We start from the raw sequence: 20,606 nt of genomic DNA, 5'->3' as shown, positions 1-20,606 counted from the left end.
CCCTCTCTTCTATTGACGAAATTTGCAGCAATTATTTTCAAAACCCGTTCTCGATAGATTTGCCTATTCAAGAAAAGTCAAACACGTATACGTGAAATTCGATCCAAGATCGCATTTGTATACGCGCGCCATTGCGGCGCGATAATCGTTGTTTACATTTCTTTAATCGACACACATTGCGCGATAATACGCAAATTGCGCAATGTCGTGCAATCAATGCGTGTAAAATGATTGAGAACAGAGCTTACGGTAATTGATGATATACGCCTGAAGCTTAATAATTTAATCACTGAAAAAATAATCGTAAACTTTTCAATAAACGGTTTTTGTACGTATATATATAACGTCTCCTATCTCCTTTCATAGATGGATTTTCGTTGCACTTTCTACTCTAGATAAGGACCGCGTTGTTCGTAGGTCTGTACGTTCTTTCTGCACTGCATTATACATTCTACAGTTAAAATGAAACAGGTATATTTAGCACAATTAGACATCAAAGAAAGAGAGAGAGAGAGAGAGAAAAGAGTCAAAAAGTACGGAAATTTCAGCCACGAAGGACAAACCTAAGGGCGTCGAGATAAAAATAAGAAATCTGAAAAGTGCAGGAAAAAGCGCATCTAGGAAAGAGCAAATCTAGGCGCGTTCGACTGGAATGCGACTGACTTCAGGCGCATGACGCATGAGGCGCATACGCGTGATCGAGTTTTTAATTTAACACGCGATCAACGGCCCGTTGATTTTGAGACAAAATGGCTATATCAGTATTTGTTTTTCTTTTCATTGGATAAAAGTAACCGAAAGTATCTCTCTGAACAAAAAGAAATAAAAAAAAAAAAAAAGTGGCCGAATTGAAACGATCGACGCGATAATTTTCGGAGATCGCGCGCCAGCCATCAGGCGGCTCTAGATTCCTCGAGATGGCGCTGACGGCGCTCGTGCGCGGCGCGGGGCCCGTGCGGACTACTTCGCCGGAAATTGGCGCCGGTGGTTGCGCGGCCGGGGTATATAAACGCGCGCAGTAAGCCGCGCGACGCTCTTCTGCCTCCAGTAAGAGTAGAGTTGTGTTCACGTGTGGTTGTGTGCGTTTCCTCTTTCCCCGAAATAGGCCACACAACCTACGTCTATTCCGTGAAACTAACTCTCCTAGAAAAACCCCAAAAAAAGTAAAAAAATCTTCGTAAAAAAAAAACGTATACAAAAAAATCGCAAAACCGTAGGCGACAAAACCGTCGTAACCTCACATACCGTGGTAACAGCGTGGTGATAAAAAAAAATAAGAAAAAAAAAGGAAGAAAGGAGTAATACAAGCCAGAGTGTGAGCCGTCGACGTCGTCAAAAGAAACCGGACCGAAGGACCCATCTACCCAACAGGCACGCGAAAAAAATAGATTCTCCAGACACGCACGAGGCAGAAGCAAAAAAAAAGTAAAAAAAAAAAAGAAAAAAAGAAAAGGGGAAAAAGCGTGCGAGCTAGAGGGTCCTTGGACGAGCCATATCGCGAGGTAGTGGAAAAAGAAGGGGGCAAAGCGAGTTAGCGAGGAGATCGTCTCGCGCGTAAGGAGCCTATTTCTGCCTCTGTCCCCCTCTCGGCGCAGTGCACGATCTCCCCGTGTGACTTTCCACCGCCGTCGCCATGAATCCTGGTGCGCCCAACTACCCCATGGCCTCGCTCTACGTGGGCGACCTGCACACCGACATCACCGAGGCGATGCTGTTCGAGAAGTTCTCGTCGGCCGGGCCCGTGCTGTCGATACGCGTGTGCCGCGACATGATTACCCGCCGCTCGCTCGGCTATGCATATGTCAACTTCCAGCAACCGGCTGATGGTGAGTCATCATCGTCATCGTCATCGTCGCTGCCGCTGTCGCCGCCGTCGTCGTCGTCGTCCTCCTCATAATCCATCATCGTCATCAATCTTAGCATAGCGCCTGTCCCCACGATGGTCATAGTGGTGATGATGGTGGTGGACAACGTGGTGACGCAACGTGGGTCCGCTCGAATGGCCGCCCGCTGCGTGCCACACACGTGCCTCGCCAACGTGCCCACCATATTGGATCCACGTCCTCGACTCCTCGCTCGGGCGTAATGGTAGTTAACGGTTAAACGGACTCGCCGCGGGAGGGGGAAGGATATTTCCTTTTTCTCCCTTTGTCGCGCATTACCTGAAGACCCGCATGTCCATAACGGATTTCAATGTGATAATTTTTTTTCTTTCTTCTACCTGACTTGGAGGTTGACCGGGTTGACCCGAGATCGAAAGGCGGATGTTACAAAAGCGAAAGACCGCGTCTCGGGGTTTATTTTTTTTCTATGTTGTCCGAGCTCTCTGTTCTCCAGTAGATCTGCCCCTTTCTATTTCGACCTTTTGTTCGTTGCGCTAATCTGATTCCTTTCTATGGAAACCGTTGACGCCACGTGCGTGTTATTCATGTTTTTATTTTTTATTTTTCATTCGTGAAAATGGTTCTGTAAAGTGAGAAAGACGAAAAAGTCTAAAAATGCTTGGCCACGCGAACGAATCTCACGTATCTCGAGACGAGAAACGTTCGCGTGCGCGGATGTTCGCGGCATTTATTTTTACATGTACTTAAAGCCACGTCGTAATTGTATTCGTTCTTCCTTCAGAATTCGATAAATATGTATATGCAAATGTAAAAGAGAAACTTTAACCTGCTCTACGTCAAAGTTACAACCATGAATTGTCGGAAACGTCTGTTTCCTTTAATTTTTTTCAAAAGTATATAAGAAACGTCGGTTTCTCTAGAAATCTATTCTAATTTAATATATCTTGATCTGTTTCAACTTCCATAAATATATCTTCGGAATAAATCAGAATAGATTCGTAGAAATCTGCAATCATATGTCCGAGAAGAATTGAAAAATTTTGAAAATTATGTTTCTCACTTGCCCCCATGAAAGAAGTGTGGAAAAGAGAATCTTGAGTTATTTTTTCTACATGACATCAGGAAGGGGATTGTGTATCTTGGAACGAAGTGGAAATTACAGAAGGAGGAAATTCACTAGAGTATCGACGATCTTATTTGTCGAAATCTAGTAAATTGAACCACTAATTTTCACCTCGTTTCGAGATATATACGCTCGATTTTCTGAGGTTGCAAGTCTTTTCGAGAACATTTGAAGGAACTATAAGATTCACGAAAATTTACATTTCGTTATATCTTTCAAAACGATTCGAAGAAATAGATGATTCTGGTGAAAGAAAAAAGGAAAAGCGAGATGAAACTTTCATTTTTTTGCACTACTTGATTTGGAGTTTTACCTGCGGCTAAAATCCCAACGTTACGAGAAACAAACGTGAAAGTCTTTTCAGATATTTTTTTTTATTATTTGTGTCTTGCACTCGTCCATTCTTTAATTACATTTTCCGCATTTAAAACGAGACAACTGTAAATTAATTATAGTTCTTTATTATCGATTAAACAAATATCTATTTTTCTAATCGATAATTAAGAAAAATATCTAGGGGCAAACTCGTGGAATATATTTAACGCTGTAATTTAATTTTAATTTTGGACCTTCTTAAAAAAAAAAAAAAAAAAAAGAACGAAGATATATAAATTCTAATTGAAAGGAACGAATCTACATATTCCTCGTTAATTTAATAAATGTATTGCGAGATGTGTGCAAGCAGGAAAGTGTGAGATATATTCATTTCACATTTGCTTTCTAAATTTTACCTCTTTCTTCACATTTCCTTCAACATCTATGTCAATAAATGTATTTCGTTTTAAAAGCAGAATAATTGCAATAAAATATAGCTACAGGGACCGATCTATGAGCAAAAAATGAGCTTGAAGTTTCCTTTTCTCTCATGGAAAGTGAGTGATTTTCACTTTTTTGTTAATTTAATCATGAATTTCAGAAAAGAAACTTCGCTTGCGTTCGTTTATTCACATTGGGGGCTATTGGGAAAATAAAATGTATAATACGCGTTATATATTTTATTTTCCCAATAGCTCCCAATGGGAGTAAACAAACGCAGGCTGTCTTTTTTGCAAAATTTATCCGTGCTTTGCGTAAATTCGTTTACAACAGAATATATTGTTTGTCAAAACATTTTGCAACATTGTATTTCAAAAAACATATAGTGGCACTTGTAAATTATTTTTTCGTGAACGTGATTACTTTGACTGTACTTTGTTCTAAATTAAAATATCTTTCTTTTCTATCGACTCAATGAGGGGTTCTAGATATTTTTCTTGTCAATTCATAGAATGTCTTATCAGACTTTTATCACACACATTTGGTTTTTTTTTCTTCCCCGATATGAGAGAACGAACTTGAAAGAAATTCATGGACAGTTATTTTCTCTGCAACTACTTATTGTGCGTTGCACTTAAGCGATAAGCGAAGTCAGTCTAGAGCCATTCTTGTACGTATCAGTTAGTTATAAGTATCTATTAGTAATCTGAATTAAACACGAGCACTTCTTTTATTAGTATATTTAAATTTGCAATTTTTAATTAAAAAATTGTGCGCGTCAAGTTTTTGCAGACGCATCTTCAGCTTATAAACTCTAGGCAGTGTCGAGAACAATTACGTACACACATGAATATTTAATGATGAGAAATCGGCTTTCAATAAAAATAGCGATAACGTCTTTAAATCTTTTATCTTTTTTGACTTTTACAAGGACGACACATTTTTCATAAATACATTTGCGCATATTTATGTTTCAGCCGAACGCGCCCTTGATACCATGAATTTCGACATGATAAAAGGGCGGCCTATTCGGATCATGTGGTCGCAGCGCGATCCCTCTTTACGCAAGTCGGGCGTCGGAAATGTATTTATTAAAAACCTAGACAAAAACATAGACAATAAAGCGATGTACGACACATTTTCCGCGTTCGGGAATATATTGAGCTGCAAGGTTGCGCAAGATGAATCGGGCGCGTCGAAGGGTTATGGCTTTGTACATTTTGAAACGGAGGAAGCGGCTAATAAATCTATCGACAAAGTTAACGGAATGTTGCTAAATGGCAAGAAGGTAAAGTAGCACTCTTTATGTTTGACTCTTATGTCCATTTCTATCTAGATTAACTTTAATCTCGGTTTAACTTGTTTTTTATCTTTTTCTAGGTTTAAGAATTAGAACATGATAAAAAGTAAGTTAAACCGAGATTAAAGTTAATCTGCTTTGGTAGAAATGAACTTTAGCTTAGGTTAAAGTCAACTGACGTTTGTGGAACTGGACCTAATATCGAGTTAACGTTTTTCTCCACTTTATCAATATGGACCGTGCTTTCACAGGTGTACGTTGGCAAATTCATCCCGCGTAAGGAACGGGAGAAAGAGTTGGGCGAGAAGGCCAAACTGTTCACGAACGTCTACGTGAAGAACTTCGGCGAGGATATGAACGATGAAAAGCTGAAGGAGATGTTCGAGCAGTACGGGACCATCACAAGCCACAAGGTGATGAGTAAGGACGACGGCAAATCACGTGGGTTCGGATTTGTCGCGTTCGAGGACCCGGACGCTGCCGAGCAGGCGGTGATGGAACTGAACGGCAAGGAGATTGCCGAAGGCAAGTTTATGTACGTCGGGCGGGCTCAGAAGAAAGCCGAGCGCCAGCAGGAGCTTAAACGGAAATTCGAGCAGCTGAAGATCGAGCGTCTGAATCGTTATCAAGGCGTGAATTTATACGTGAAGAATCTGGACGACACGATCGACGATGAGCGTCTGCGGAAAGAATTTACGCCGTTTGGCACGATCACGTCTGCGAAAGTGATGATGGAGGAAGGACGTAGCAAGGGTTTCGGCTTCGTGTGCTTCTCACAGCCGGAGGAAGCTACTAAGGCAGTTACCGAGATGAACGGACGCATCGTAGGTTCCAAGCCTCTCTATGTCGCTTTGGCGCAGCGTAAGGAGGATCGTAAAGCACATCTCGCCTCTCAGTACGTGCAGCGCATGGCGAACGTGCGCATGCAGCAGATGGGTCAGATATTCCAACCCAGTAATGCCGGCAGTTACTTCGTGCCTACGCTGCCACAGCCGCAGCGATTCTATGGACCTGCTCAAATGGCGCAGATCCGCGCTACACCGCGCTGGCCGGCCCAACCAAATCAAGTACGACCGAATGCTCAGACTGGCACCTCCGGGTTCGCGTCGATGCAAGCTGCACCGTTCCGTGCGGCGCCGCGCGCTCCTGCCGCACAGGCTACCCTGCGTAACAGCATGTCCGCCAGACCTATCACAGGTGATTATTACAGTTATCACAAAATTAGCATTATGGAAAATGCGTACGATAATAATTAAATCTTTGTATTTATATTATTTATATTATTTATTTTGTTATATAGAGTTGGTTTTGAATATCAAACATTAATTCTAATAAAGATTCGAAAAGCTTTATATTTTGGACCGCTTTCGAATCTGAAAATGGAAATTTATAAATGTCTTTAAGAGGTTGAACAATTAAGAAATTTTTAGCGAGATATCTGAATGTGAATTAATCTGCATGTGATTTTCAAGATGTTAAAACATAATTCGTATTTGTTGACAAAATTTACTTTCTGTTCATATTTGTATCTGTAAATAGAAGGCGATTTTTAAATGTGACATAAAAAAAAGATATATTTTTAAATAATATGTAATTTACACATAATTTTATCGTTTATTATAAAGATTACTATCTATGAATCCATCAAATTTCTTCTATACCTACGATTATTTTGATATCTACTAAATCACAAAATTTCATTAATTACATAGACTGTTTTTTGATAAAAATAGATAAATAGAAGATAAGGAGTAATAAACTTTAGAAACTGACATTGTACTTTTAAAAATTACAAAAATCTAAAATAGGTAAAATAAGTATATTGATTAATATTTTTTACAGATGCAGGTTTTGAATTGTTTTGCAGTTTATTAGTAACGTTATATTTTTCTTTTTACTCGCATCGAACATGAATTCGTAAAAATTGGGTTTAATAATATTTAAACTGACTTGAAAAGACGTGCTAAATTCTTAGGTATCGATAATAGATTTATAATTTGTATATGAAGATATGTAAGTATATATATGTTTTGTGTTTACATACATTTCTATGTATGTATAAAGATGTATATAAACACAGAACATATAGAAATAGATGTGTGTTGTATTGTGATAATAACAGTCCTCCAAGATTTTTAAAGGCCATTGCACGTAACAAAGTTTTAGTCATAATCGTAAGGCCGTAAGAAAACAGACCAATCACAGTCGATTATTTTTTGAGCGCGAGGAGATGGCCTTAAACAATTGAGATTCGTAACGTTTAAGATTTTAAGACTCCGGACATCTTCGAGACATTGACCGAAATTAGACTTTCATCCACAGAAAAATAGTTTAACAACCGAGTAGTTGGACTTTTCGAAGGAATAAAATGTCGAGTGTGTGGAAATGTTTATTAAACTATTTACTATTATTGAAAGTGTTTATAGTGTTGTGAAAAACTTGAGTCTGTCAATTTCATATGTGTAGCGACGTAATGATACATCTAACGCGATGATATTTTTCCAACCGATCCAACGTGATCGTAATACTTGCTTCTTGTATTGAATTGTAATCAATTCTTTTACGGTCACTTCTTTATGCATTATCTAATTACGAGAAGATTAATAAACTTTTCTTCAGAAGAATGGAACTACGTATTACGCGATATGTGTGTTCGACATATAATTTCCAGTATTAATTTTGCATTTAAATGAATAACTGCTCAATTATTGTTGCAACCATACAATTGCCACAACATTGCTACACTAATTTGTAATATTATATATTATAATGACATTTATTTATTAGCGAAGATTATTACAATTGACAAATTCTCTCTGTTTTAGGTCAACAAGCGATTGGTGGCGCCAACATGCAAAATCGTTCCATGACTGGACCAGGCGTTGGCGTCTCGCCCGGTCAGAGCCGTCCGTCGAACTACAAGTACACCGCAAATATGCGCAATCCGCCGCAGGCGACCATGAATCTACCTGCACCGAGTGGTCCTTCTGTGCAGCAGGCGGTTCACATTCAGGGTCAGGAGCCGCTCACCGCGTCGATGCTAGCCGCGGCGCCGCCACAGGAGCAAAAGCAAATGCTAGGGGAACGGTTATTCCCTCTGATCCAATGTATGTATCCACAACTGACCGGCAAGATCACCGGTATGTTGCTGGAGATCGACAACAGCGAGCTGCTTCACATGCTGGAGCACAGCGAGTCCCTGAAGGCCAAGGTCGAGGAAGCCGTGGCCGTATTACAGGCTCATCAGGCCAAGCAAGCGGTCGCGCCGAAAAAGGAATAAGCGTTATAACGATAATTCTTTATTTATAATTTGTGAAAATCTCGATTGTTTTTGAATTTGATTCTATATGTACACGCGATGTTATCCCTTCATTTATTTTTTATTTTTCTGAATTTAACTTAATCATCTAAGTATGTTTATATATGTAACGAATTTACTTTCAAAGACGTAATCGACAGGTTCAGATTGACTGTCGCTTGAGAAGATGAGAAATGTATGCTCTTTTCACGATGTAAAATTTTAGGAAGGGAGAATACTCCCAGAGGTTGTGCCATTCTTGGTATATCTTTGGATATGGAGAGTTGCGAGCATTTATACAGAGTCAGTGGGAATAACCGTTCGCATTTGCTTACCAAGAAAAAACAAAGTGTGAAAAGATTTCCAATCCTAAAATTTTACGATAATAAATTTTCCTTTCAAGATATACGAGATCGACCGTTTAGCAGGTGTAACAATTAATCTGTTCGTCGTTGATATTAGTGAGAAATTAATTTGGTTCTAGAGATCTAATGGTGGATTGTATAACTCCAGAGGCGATCACATTGCCTAATGGTGTCTATAATTGTTACATCTACTGAATGTAATTTTTTTTATTCCCTCCCCTTTTCTATTTCCCTTCTCGAAACAAACAAAATTGTTCTTAAATCAAGAAAACTGTTAAATAAGATTTCCACTTTGAAGCATGTAATATAGCTTAAATATATCAATGTTATGTGCAATCTATATGTTTGTCACAGTTTATCAGAAGATAGATAATTGGTGCTTAGTTTACGTTCTGCAAATCTGTCGCAGCTGTAAGATGATACGTGTGAGATAGGAGCAGATAGGAGTCATAGGATCTCAGCTATTATTCCAGTCACTAAATTTGACCTGTGTTATATCTTACGTACTTTATTGCATCATCTTTTGCTCCCTTTTTTTTTAAGTTCTTGATAAATATTTCATTCTGAATGTTTGATTGTGGATGTAAAGATACAATGTATACGATGTATGTACATTTGCGCATTTGTATATGAAATTTATATAATCCTTATATAAACATTTAAAATGAAATAAAATAAATGTAATATATATCGTTCACATTTGCTGCAATAATAACAGTTACGTATTATCTCTTCCTTTGATGTATTGAATTCTCACCGTTCTTTTGCAAACAACTCACAAAAATGACTGAGTTATGTTATTGTAGCAAATGAACTGGAAATATATATATATTATATCTTTCAATCTGTATAGTCGCGCACGAAGCACTTTCAGGAGATCAGGCGAAATAAATGAAGGTCAATTAACTTTGGGCGAAATTTTAACAGAATTTATAACTTGAATATACTGATGCAATTGTTACCCAATCGAGCCTGACGCTTAACGAAGATTCTTTTGGTAGAAAAACGTTACATTTTTCATATTATTAATTAGAATCTCCAAAGATCTTGAAAATTTCAAGACTCAGAATTTTTCAGAATTTTTGTACGTATTGGAACGATTTTCAGAAAAACTCGACAAAATAATTAAATATTTCAGATTTTTCCCGTCAACACACCCGAATAAAAAGAAAATCGGCGCAAAAAATTTCACATACAGATAGACACTTTAACCCTTCGCGGAACACGTGGGGCTTTCAAAGACTCATCACTCGATATTTCCATTTCGAATTTTACGGAGATTTTACGAACTCATAAAAAAAAACCCAAACAAGAATCAGGCATATATATAACGGTATGAATATATAAAGCCTTTGAAAGTACACTTGAGTTTTTTCATATGTTTTTATGGCACCAATTAGCTTGGGAAATCTTAACCGGCATAAAAGACCCCGGGTGTTCGACGAAAGCAGCAGAATTACACGTGCAGGTTCTGCGAAGGGTTAAACATTTCGAAAATCCTCATCCAATTGTTTCCGAAAGTATCTGAAAAATTTGATAATTTTTTCCGAATTTTTTATAAATCTAAAATATGAGAAATTCTTAGAAAATTTCTGAGTAAACATGAGCAATTTTTTAACCAGGGTTTGTCGCGCGAAATTACTTTATTCGGGTATTTCAAAAATTAAATAAAGGTTCTTATGTGTATTTCTGCTTTCTTTTTTATATATTATATGTTACATGTGTGTGTGTGTGTATTTTTCTAATTTGACTCGATAAGAAAGTCGGACTCGCGGTCACGATTCGCGCGAGCATCCGATTTCAAACAAAAATCGGCATCGCGTGGTAAAAAGGGCGGGAAACCGCTCGCCCGATTTCAATGGGAACTCCATGTATTCTTTTTTCTAATTACCATCTCGCATTTCCGGGAAAGCGGGCATCACGTGATTGGCGGACGCGTCACGACCCACTTCGCCGAGAGTGCGCCGAGTGTCAGCGCGCCGAGCGAATCGGCCGTTGCGGTGTGGTAGTTGTGTTGCGCGGGAGAAGTGGAGAATTGGAGAAGTGGAGAGCGGAGCGAGCGAGCAAGCGAGATTGGCGAGAAAGAGAGAAGATAGTATACACGAGACACGAGTAGCGCGCCAGTCTCGGCCTCGGCTCTCGGTGGCTCTCGGCTAGTCCAGGTCTGTCCAGGTCCAGATCCAGATCCAGACATTCAGCTAGTCGGCACTCGGCAGTCGGCTCGGTTCTCGCTTGTGCCTGTGTGTGGTCCGTGTGCGTCGTAAACCGAACGTCGAAGATTCGTCACGCCGGTCACGCGTCACGCCAGTCGTGCGCTCGTGTGTGGCGCGTTTTTTCCGTGAACAGTGCGAGAGGATTCCTTGCAGATTCCTTGGTTGCGAGAACATCGGTGAAAGCGAAGCGAAGGGGAAAAGAGGAGGAGGAGGAGGAGGAGGAGGAGGAGGAGGAGGAGGAGGAGGAGGAGGAGGAGGCGGCGGCGGCGGCGGTGGCGGTGGTCAGGTCGCGCCCGGTGGTCAGATCTCAGAGATCCGTCAGGTTCGTCTGCTTCAAGCGAGCGCTCCTGCGAGCGGGCGACGGCGACCGAGACGACCGTGAGCTCGTCGTCGTCCAACGCTCGGCGGCGGCGACGACGGCAGGCGGTAGCGGCAGCGATCTCGGCTGTTCGAAGGAGAGAAGGTACGTTAACGCAAACACACACGCACACACACACTCACACAACACGTCCTGCCTGCCCCTTTCTGCGCGCGCGAGCGCGCGCTAATGACCCCGTTCTAATCGTCGCCTGGTATCGTCAATCGTGGCTTATCGTGGCCGACTCTGACTTCGTCGTCGCAGGGGCGACAATTGGCTTAGTTTACACCGTGCGACCTGATCGCGACCTGACCCATGCCTTGACCTAAAATAGGCTGCTAAACAAAACGTTTACACCATGTAGACCTATGATACTTTTGGTCAAATATAGATAAAAATTCAGTATCCAGTATCTATTGGTACACTCTCTGCACTTTAGGCGGTCTTTAAGTCACCTGCGTTTACACGCGTTACGTCGTGTGACTTAATTTAGGTCAGGGCACGCGAAAAAGAGACCTGAACCAAGCGAGGTCGCAACCGTTTACAACGTCGCGACCTATCGTGTTTAGGTTGAATATAAGGTATAGGTCGCGGCCTAAACGCACGGTGTAAACTAGGCCAAATTACCGCGATACCGATTCGCGCCGCTCGCGCACCGCACCACCACCGATCACGGCATATGGCAGTGCGGGAGACGCGGAACTTGTCTCTCCTCGCCTACACGGGGTCGTATATTTGTTTACATCCGTCAATCCCCGAGCGTTTATTCAAGTGGCGGTTCTGTTATTTTTCTCACGATGCACCAACGCCCGCAAGTGGGCTGATGCGGTTTGCCGGATAAACAGGCTCTTGAACGTTGGGTGCACGCGCTCCTCGTGTCCCGCTTCCCGCTGCGTCACACAGCCGACCCTTTTGGGCATTGAACGCTGAAGTGAAAATGCGACGAGTATCGGCGAAGGTATTGTGATTTAGTTCGACGTTAAAATGTCTGGCGTATTTCTTGGGCAAAATGGAGAAAAGATTGATATTGACAGGTAAAAATGATAATTGGGGAAGAAGAGGTGCAATAAACCATCGAAGACCTGGAACTAATTCGATGGAACGTTGCTGACATTGCTGATTGTTGGCATTGAAATACCTTGTGCCGCTTTTCTCTCCCTCCTTTCTCTCGTCTGTGAAGAGACAATGGTTGTAGAGAGTTTCTTAAGAAGGAATGAGATGGAAATATGAATGACATATATAGGATAGATTTTGATTATTATGTCGATTAATATTATCAATCCCAATTAGCGAATATCAATATCCTTTTGTGTATTACCGTGTTATTTAGTTATTATGAGACATCCGAGTAAAATATGAATGAAATAAACATGCCCTATTAACAGTTAATTATACCTATATGATATGCTAAAAGTGCACATGATACATTCTTCATATCTTACCACTTTCTTCCGGATAACCACATATAATTTCCTGCAATAGTTCTTTCGTGTCTATTTTTAGATTTCTATTATAGATTTATCTTATTTTATTGTGTATTACCATGTTGTTTAGTTATTATGAGACATCCGAGTAAAATATGAATGAAATAAACATATCCTATTAACGGTTAATTATATATGATACTAGCTGGTTACCCGGGCTTCGGCCGGGAGTCGTTTTTCTTAAAACAACTTCATTTATGTTTCAATATCCTTATTGTGAACGAACATAAGGAGTGTTCATGGATTAAACATGTCGTAACCAATCTTTTTCTACTCGGTCAATTATTTCCAGAAAAATTGGAAAAATTTCTGATACCGGTTTCTAAAAAGATCGATAACGAAAAATTATACGCTTTATGGCACTCCTCGAGAAAATCTACTCCTGTTTTATATACGATTCTTTAAGATTCGGTCAATTATTTTCCGAAAAATTGGACAAATTTTGGATAGCGGTTTTAAAAAAGATCGGTAACGAAAAATTATACACTTTATAGCACTCCCTGGGAAATTCGACCCGTTTTATATACAATTCTTTAAGATTCGGTCAATTATTTCCCTAAAAATTTGAAAAATTTCTGATACCGGTTTCCCAAAAGATCGGTAACGAAAAATTATACACTTTATGGCACTCCTTAGGAAATTTTACTTCTGTTTTATATACAATTCTTTAAAATTCGGTCAAATAGTTTAAGAGTGTATAAAGAACACACATACATACATACAGACATTCTATTTTATATATATAGATGCTAAAAGTGCATATGGTACACTCTTCATATCTTATCACTTTTTTCCGGATAACCACATAATTTCCTGCAATAGTTCTTCCGTGTCGATTTTTAGATTTTTGTTATAGATTTATCTTATTTTAATTTTACATTGAAAAATATCTATTTTGACAAGGTTAAAAGGTACAACTGTTAGGGGAACGGGGGGGGGGTAGCCCCGGACATTATTGAAATTCAAGTATACCGCGTATCTATGGGCATTGTTTAAACATTCTGCATATGTCGAGATACGCAGGGCATATTAGAATGTTTAAACAACGGCCATAACGCGGTATACTTGAATTTCAATAATGTCCGCGGCGGAGCTACCCCCCGTTCCCCTATATGAGATCAATCTAACAAAATGTGTATTTTAAAAGATCACTTTCTCTGCGAACACACATGTCCTCCTACCTTTGTTTATACCACAGTTGATTTCTTTATCGCTTGGTTTCTTGTTGCTTTCTTCAGAAAATTCTGTTTCTTGTTGCTTTTGGGAATTTTTCGAGATTCTTATGAACATAGAGCTTCATGTTTTATCATACAATTTAATTATATAGGTACATTAATATTTATTTAAATCTGTTGCAGGTTATCGAGTAACCTAACTGAGATTTAAATATCTGTCTTCTACCTGTGTTCTTTCTTTTATGAGAGAGAATCACCATGGATCAAGACGAAGTTGTAAAGAATTTACGGTCATGCCTGATATCGTGCAAGGGTGGTATCAAATTAGATAATTTAAGAGGTAAATATTATCAATTCTCTGTTATTACGAAGCAATTTGAAATACAGTTATTTAAGCTTTAATACACTCTACTAATGTCTTCATAACTATTTTTGTGTTTCGCTTTATCTACTAATCAATCATTCTTAAAGACTGACATAAGAATTTTACGATTTTTACTTTGTAGCGGACTACCGTACGATAGCAGGGGAACCATTATCTTTTAAACAATTCGGATATTCCTCTCTCGAAGCTTTCGTACGCAGTATACCAGACGTTACAGTGAACAGAAAAGGCGGAGAACTGTATGTGGAAGCTTTACCTTCCAAGACTTCGGCGCACCTTACAAAATTAGTTTCGCGGCAAAAGACACGACGAAAAGTACGACCGCGGCCGAAAAAAGTAATCATTTTACTAGTACTTTGTATTTCCTAGAAAGTAATTGCTGCCACACATACACATATATACTGACCATTTCACTAAATATCTATTAAAAACATTATCTGATCCGAATGTGTGTTTTGTAGCGTACATTGTATCAAATTGTTGAAAAACTGTTATTTTATGCTTGCTCTAATGTTAAAACTCCGACAATTCAGCTATTTCTGTACTGTAATTAATTATAGAATCTCTTTTTCAGTGGAGCCCACCTCGACATGCGAGAAGTTTTCCGCCTGCTTCTAAAAGTAATAATTTCGGCGGTCGTTTTCAGCCTACCAGGAGTAATTACGTTAATTCTCCAAATTCCTATACTAGATCGACACCCGACAAGAGTAACCTGTATACAGATTTTAGCAGGTACTTGTAATATTCAAATTCCGCGTTGTTTATTAAAGTAAAAAAAATATAATATATCTCGATAATGAGTACCAATAAGTACTGTTGTTTTTATTTATTTTTATTTATTTAAGTACGACTTGACACGTTGTTCTTTATTCCTGATTTAATTATAAGTTTTCCGTATGAATTGATTAGTCGATTCAAATTGCTTAATATATGCCGCGTAAAATAATAAGTAATTTTATATATTTGCAATATTTTAGACCTATTCCTCTTATGGAGTCTGTAGTACAGTACCCGTTACCGCTACCGCTACCACAAAATAACTTTAAACCAAGTTTCGTGCCGCTTACGCCACCAAGTTCTCCCACTAAAGTGAGTGCACGTTTAGCCTGCAAATTCCAAATGATTCGATAATTTTGCAGATTTGAAATCTGCATCATTTATTAATCACATTACGATATTTGTAGAGACTGAAAGATAAAGTGACAAATCCCTATACAGCGACTGTGAACCAAAGTGTTAATAATTGTAAGACTATTGAAGATTTAAGATTCAAAGTATTAAATGACAATACAGCAGCTTCGTCTGTGATAAATCAAAAGCCAAAGACTGTGGAACTGAGACCTCCAAAACCGAGCGAAAGGCTCAAAATTATTTCTGAAACGCCTTCACCACCGATTGATAACTACACCAATGGTCATACATCTACGCCTACCCTATCCATTTTTAATGTCCCGCAGGTAAGAACACCAGAATGATTCATGTTGAAATGTTGATGTATAAAGTAATATTATAAGCTATATAATACGAATAATATGAAAGTCTATAGTATACGTGAACTAAAAAATAGAACGTATATAGAAAATTATAGATTTTTAGTACTGACAGTGAATATCGGAATGCAACCGTAGTATAACTTGGTTCTTTTTTTTTAAATAAGGGGGGAGAATAAAACAAAAAAATAGCTTTTTTTCTCGAGTCCCGTCTCGGCCTTGGTGAAACTCCACAGGTGCGCGCCTTTCTTTCATAATATTTTATTACTTTTACAGGTAGCACCGCCATTAGAGGCTTCCGATTCTCGGAAAGAGCTGGAGATTTATGCTAATGTGCTAAACTTACAATCACCGGTTTATAAAACGTATTCACAGAAGGAAAAGAATTCTTCCAAGATCAACATCTATGCCATCGTGAAAGTAAATACATTGATCGAATTGTATTTATTGAATAATATTATTGCAAGATCCAATTTTTTACATTGATTTATGATGAATTACAATGATTCTCTACATTGATCGATGAATCTTACAGGTTGGTACGCATACGTTCTACACATATCCGAATGACGCAGCAGCGTCCGAGGAGGAAGCAGAGAAGATCGCTGCACGATTAGCTCTGTTAAATCTGGCTAAGGAATCGTCTAGCCCCGAGGTGACGACCGTCGATACGGAATTGATGAAAGAACGCATTTTGAACATCATAACTCGACATACGAGTGGGGTCTTTATGCATCTACTACCTGAATATTACAACGAAAAATATGGGGAGGCCTTGCCCTTTAATTGGGAAATTATCGTTGAGAAATGCTCAGATATAAATCAAGAGAAATGCGTCGGAGATTTCATGATACTTGTGTGTCGATCCTTCTCGAGTTTGAAAGTAATATACAATATGTGCGTGTATTTTGTTTCGACGATCGCGCAGATTGAAGTAAACATTTATATTTCTCTTTTTTAGCGATCGGAAAGCAATTCCACTCCATCCAGAAATATTTCTGAGAATATCTACCCGCCTAACGAGAAGATATTATTGAGCCCGATTGGACCTGCCGCACCGGATGTATTACCAGTACCTGAAACGACCATTTGGCAAGTGTGTACTACTCACGTTGTGAACACCGTCGAAATTTGGGTTCGACTCGGTGACCAAAATGTGAGTGTCCGATCGTATTCATTTATCCATTCGCCTTTTCTTTTATCTTTCGTTTATCTTTTCGCCAGCTAAAAGTCGTCTTACTTTCTAGAACGAATTTGTCGATATGATAAACGAAATGACAAGGCACTACAATCAAGTAAATGAACCCATCTCGCCAGTGGCATGCGTAGTCGACGATTTCTATGCCGTTTTCGAGGATAACTATTGGCACAGAGTTGAATGCACAGATTTTAATGACGAGACCGGAATCGCCACGGTTTTCTTTATCGACGAGGGTTATGAGGAACATTACAAACCTGAAGTTTTGCATCCTTTGGACAAGAAATTTTGCGTTCTTCCACGTCAAGTAATTCATCTGTTTGATTTAGCCGTATATTAATCCGATTACATCTCATTACGCGCGTTTTTACTTTATAGGCTATCAGAGTAGGTCTTCAAGGATTGAAGGACTTCTGCGACTGCACCCAGATAGTGCCGGAAATTGAAAATCTTCTTATAGTCGATCAATTGTTTCATGTGAAAGTACATGGTATGGACACCGATGAATACGGCTCATACGTACACATGGTGACTTTTTACGACACCAGCAAAGACGACGAAGATGTCGACATAAATCAATTCTTATTCGAAAAAATCTTGGAGAGCATGGCTGATGCATTCAAGATGCATGTAATTGTCATTTAATTTATTACTACAATTCTCTATTATTGAGATCCTTTTTTTTTTTACTTACGTGCATTGGCGGTCTATCGCAGGCGGGGCAGGTGACCGAATTGTCCGTTACGCACATAGATGAGTGCGGTAAAATTTATGCGCAACTAAACTCGCTCGCTAAAACTGTACTAAACGGTGAAAACATGTCGCAAATGTTTACGAACAAAACAATGACGGTGAATGCGATTAATTTCACGAAAATGTACCTTGTAAAGTGGAATTTGCAGTGGTACAGGGCAAGAGTGACCGATATTCCTGGCGAGCAGGAAGTAATGGTATTTCTAATCGATATTGGTCGAACCATTTTGATACCGAGGGAAAATCTATTTCACATGGACAGAGTCTCGAAGGCTCTGCAGCACATCCCTCCGCAGGTAAAAAAAAGCCAACTTTTTCTTTTTGAACTTAGATTTAGGTTTTTTTTTTTTTTTTTTTTGGCAACCACTTTTTTTTTTTTTTTTCCATATTGCGATGATAAAACTGACATGTGTTCTTGTTTGAAAAAATCAGGCGATACAGATCTTTTTGCACAACATTGACCAATCGAAGTACAGCAAGAAACTTATAACACGATTTCGTGAATTAGTTTCGGACATGGATTTACTCTTAGCGAAAGTCATCAGGATCACCCCATCTGGAATTCCAGTGGTCGAAATATTCAAAAGAGTCGCTCCGAGCAATATGTTGGCCTCGATAAATTCATCGTTGATTTATGACGGCGAACTGTCGAAGTAAATTTTTGCCTATTTTTTAACGAAATGGACCGTATCTATTTCTATGCGCGTTTTTTATGTCTTTATATATTTTTTTATTTTACATTTTATACTATATATATATATATATATATATATATATATATATATATATATTTACAACTATATATTGTTTACTTCATTTATATAAGTTTTTGTGCTCTTATAACTTTGTACTAACTTTATGAACTTGACTAAAGAAGCTTCTATGTATAGAGTCAACGAAGACGCCAACAACAATACCAAGTCCAAGAAACGTTTGGATCGCAAGGCTTCTCGCGCTCCTGAGGCCGTCGGCAAATTGAATCCACCAGTGATTTCCGACATCGGCCAGTATTTTGACGTCCACGTCGCATTGGTCGCGCATCCCGGACATTTTATCGTGCAACCGTTAAACGATGCAAATGAATTAAAAGTACGTGAAAATTAATAGGCACTTTTCAAGTGTATGTAGAAATTTAATTAATTGATGAAATATATTCTTATGCTGGATCTTCTCATTTCCAGGCAATGATGGTCGATTTGCAAAACTGTTATGAAGCGAACGATAATCTGCCTTTGGAATCTGTCGGCGAAAACAAACTCTACGCGGGAAAATTTCGAAATGATTGGTACAGGTATGCAACTTGTATGATTTTACAATGTAAATGAAAAACGGGTTAATAACAACGATTAATAACAATATTTTATTCACTTTAGAGTATACGTTACTAATATTATCAGCGACAATGAAGTATCCGTATATTTTTGCGACTACGGTGACGTGACGATAATATCCCGCAGCAGTTTGCAGCCGTTAAAGAGCAAATTCTTGAAATTGCCGTATCAGGCAGTAAAGGCTAAACTCGTCGGTAAGAGAAAAGCCTTCACAAATGTGTCTTTCAGCTTAAACACTTGTATCAATTATTTACAAGGAGTTTTAATAATAATTTTTAACATTGTTTAGGAATAGAGCCAATAAATGTCGACTGGACAGTGAACGATTGCGTTGAATTTAAGAAACTAGTGCTTGAGAAGAATTTTGTCTCTGTAATCGTCGAATCTGTGTTCGATCATCTGTCGCCAGTCAATGGTAGCATGCTGGGTTTACGATTGATTGACGTTAGTACCGATAAAGACATATACATTGATAGACTATTGGTAGAAGAGAATCGTGCCAAATACATCGAAGGATTTGAGGGTCTTCCTCCTTAGCTCGTTACATTAGTCGGTTGGCAGAAATATTTTTATTTTCTTTACGATTATGTTATTGTTATCCTTCTACGATGCCGTGATAATAGATCGCTTATACATGCACTACGAACCTGTTGTGAGAGGATTAACGCATGAAAGTGTTTCTAAAAGGTTTTATTTTTTTTTCCGTAACGGCACGGTGATGCATTAGCGCGCACGTGAGCGTTATAAAAGAATAAGAAAGAATATTTAAGGTTTACGTTAATTGAATTCATCTTCAGTTAGTTTTGTTACTTGAAAATTTTCTTTTTTTTTTTTTAAGTATCAGAGATACGAGCAAAATGATACGCACATAGCGGGACTTAACTTATCGAAGAAGCTCTTGTTCTTACTCGTTTTTCTTACTCGTTTAAAGGCGTATTTGTGATTACACGTGTATTGCGATAGTCTTTAACATTTACCGTTATTATTGTTAATTACGTTTTTGTTATCACATACAAAAATGTAATTATCGTTAAAAGTTGTAACGAAGAGCAGTTTATTTACAAAGAAGTTTTATTATAATTTTGTTGTATTTTTTTGAAGACATTAATTTTATGTCAAGTATTCTTTAACAACGTTATGTTGTGTCTCTTTTAATTTTTTGTCGTTGGTTAACTTCTCGCAGGGTTATTTCATGATATTAAACGAAACAGTATGATTGTCTAACGACAAAAGATTGGCTGTGTAATATATTAATTAAGTAACAGCATTCCACGTATATCTATAAATAAAAATATATATATCTATATGTATAGTTTCTATATATATATATATATATATATATATATATATATATATATATATATATATATATAGACATATCAATGTACATATATAGACATATATATATATATATATATATATATATATATATGTACATATATATGTACATGTATGTGTTATAGAATATGTGTGTGCATATATATATATATATATATATATATATATATATATTCTATACACACATACACACAC

The 20,606-nt window shown here is 38.3% G+C and overlaps 2 protein-coding genes across 3 annotated transcripts; both read left to right on the top strand.

Annotated features, from left to right (window-relative positions):
• The first annotated feature begins 1,023 nt into the window (after nt 1-1,023).
• On the top strand, nt 1,024-8,727 carry LOC143899445 (polyadenylate-binding protein 4-like). The gene is made up of 4 exons (XM_077409742.1): nt 1,024-1,826; nt 4,701-5,011; nt 5,275-6,220; nt 7,849-8,727. The coding sequence occupies exons 1-4, from the start codon at nt 1,634-1,636 to the stop codon at nt 8,301-8,303; spliced, it is 1,905 nt and encodes a 634-aa protein (XP_077265868.1). The 5' UTR covers nt 1,024-1,633; the 3' UTR covers nt 8,304-8,727.
• A 2,428-nt stretch (nt 8,728-11,155) lies between these two features.
• Nucleotides 11,156-20,397, top strand: Tapas (tudor domain-containing protein 7 tapas). 2 transcript variants are annotated; one of them, XM_077409738.1, is made up of 17 exons: nt 11,156-11,362; nt 14,100-14,256; nt 14,423-14,637; nt 14,876-15,033; nt 15,279-15,390; nt 15,486-15,758; nt 16,068-16,211; nt 16,327-16,674; nt 16,753-16,947; nt 17,039-17,296; nt 17,368-17,619; nt 17,706-18,038; nt 18,175-18,395; nt 18,633-18,831; nt 18,924-19,033; nt 19,116-19,267; nt 19,363-20,397. In XM_077409738.1, exons 2-17 carry the CDS (start codon nt 14,175-14,177, stop codon nt 19,608-19,610), a joined length of 3,300 nt encoding a protein of 1,099 aa, XP_077265864.1. In that variant the 5' UTR covers nt 11,156-11,362; nt 14,100-14,174; the 3' UTR covers nt 19,611-20,397. The 2 variants fall into 2 exon arrangements, with proteins under 2 accessions (XP_077265864.1, XP_077265865.1); XM_077409739.1 differs by lacking the exon at nt 11,156-11,362 and adding an exon at nt 11,974-12,215.
• Nucleotides 20,398-20,606: the final 209 nt, after the last annotated feature.

Source organism: Temnothorax americanus, unplaced genomic scaffold (assembly GCF_048541705.1).
Source record: "Temnothorax americanus isolate GAGA-0224 unplaced genomic scaffold, ASM4854170v1 Scaffold27, whole genome shotgun sequence".
NCBI classification, from domain to species: domain Eukaryota; kingdom Metazoa; phylum Arthropoda; class Insecta; order Hymenoptera; family Formicidae; genus Temnothorax; species Temnothorax americanus.
Note: the sequence above shows the minus strand (reverse complement) of the source record. Positions and strands in the feature narration are given on the sequence as shown.

Excerpts from the sequence above, each read along its gene's own strand:
- Tapas (XM_077409738.1), top strand. The coding sequence starts at position 14,175 with ATGGATCAAGACGAAGTTGTAAAGAATTTACGGTCATGCCTGATATCG. Across the intron at positions 15,759-16,067 it reads CCATTTTTAATGTCCCGCAG|GTAGCACCGCCATTAGAGGC; the intron begins GTAAGAACACCA and ends TTACTTTTACAG. Across the intron at positions 18,396-18,632 it reads TATGACGGCGAACTGTCGAA|AGTCAACGAAGACGCCAACA; the intron begins GTAAATTTTTGC and ends TTCTATGTATAG.
- LOC143899445 (XM_077409742.1), top strand. The coding sequence starts at position 1,634 with ATGAATCCTGGTGCGCCCAACTACCCCATGGCCTCGCTCTACGTGGGC. Across the intron at positions 5,012-5,274 it reads TGTTGCTAAATGGCAAGAAG|GTGTACGTTGGCAAATTCAT; the intron begins GTAAAGTAGCAC and ends GTGCTTTCACAG. Across the intron at positions 6,221-7,848 it reads GTCCGCCAGACCTATCACAG|GTCAACAAGCGATTGGTGGC; the intron begins GTGATTATTACA and ends TCTCTGTTTTAG.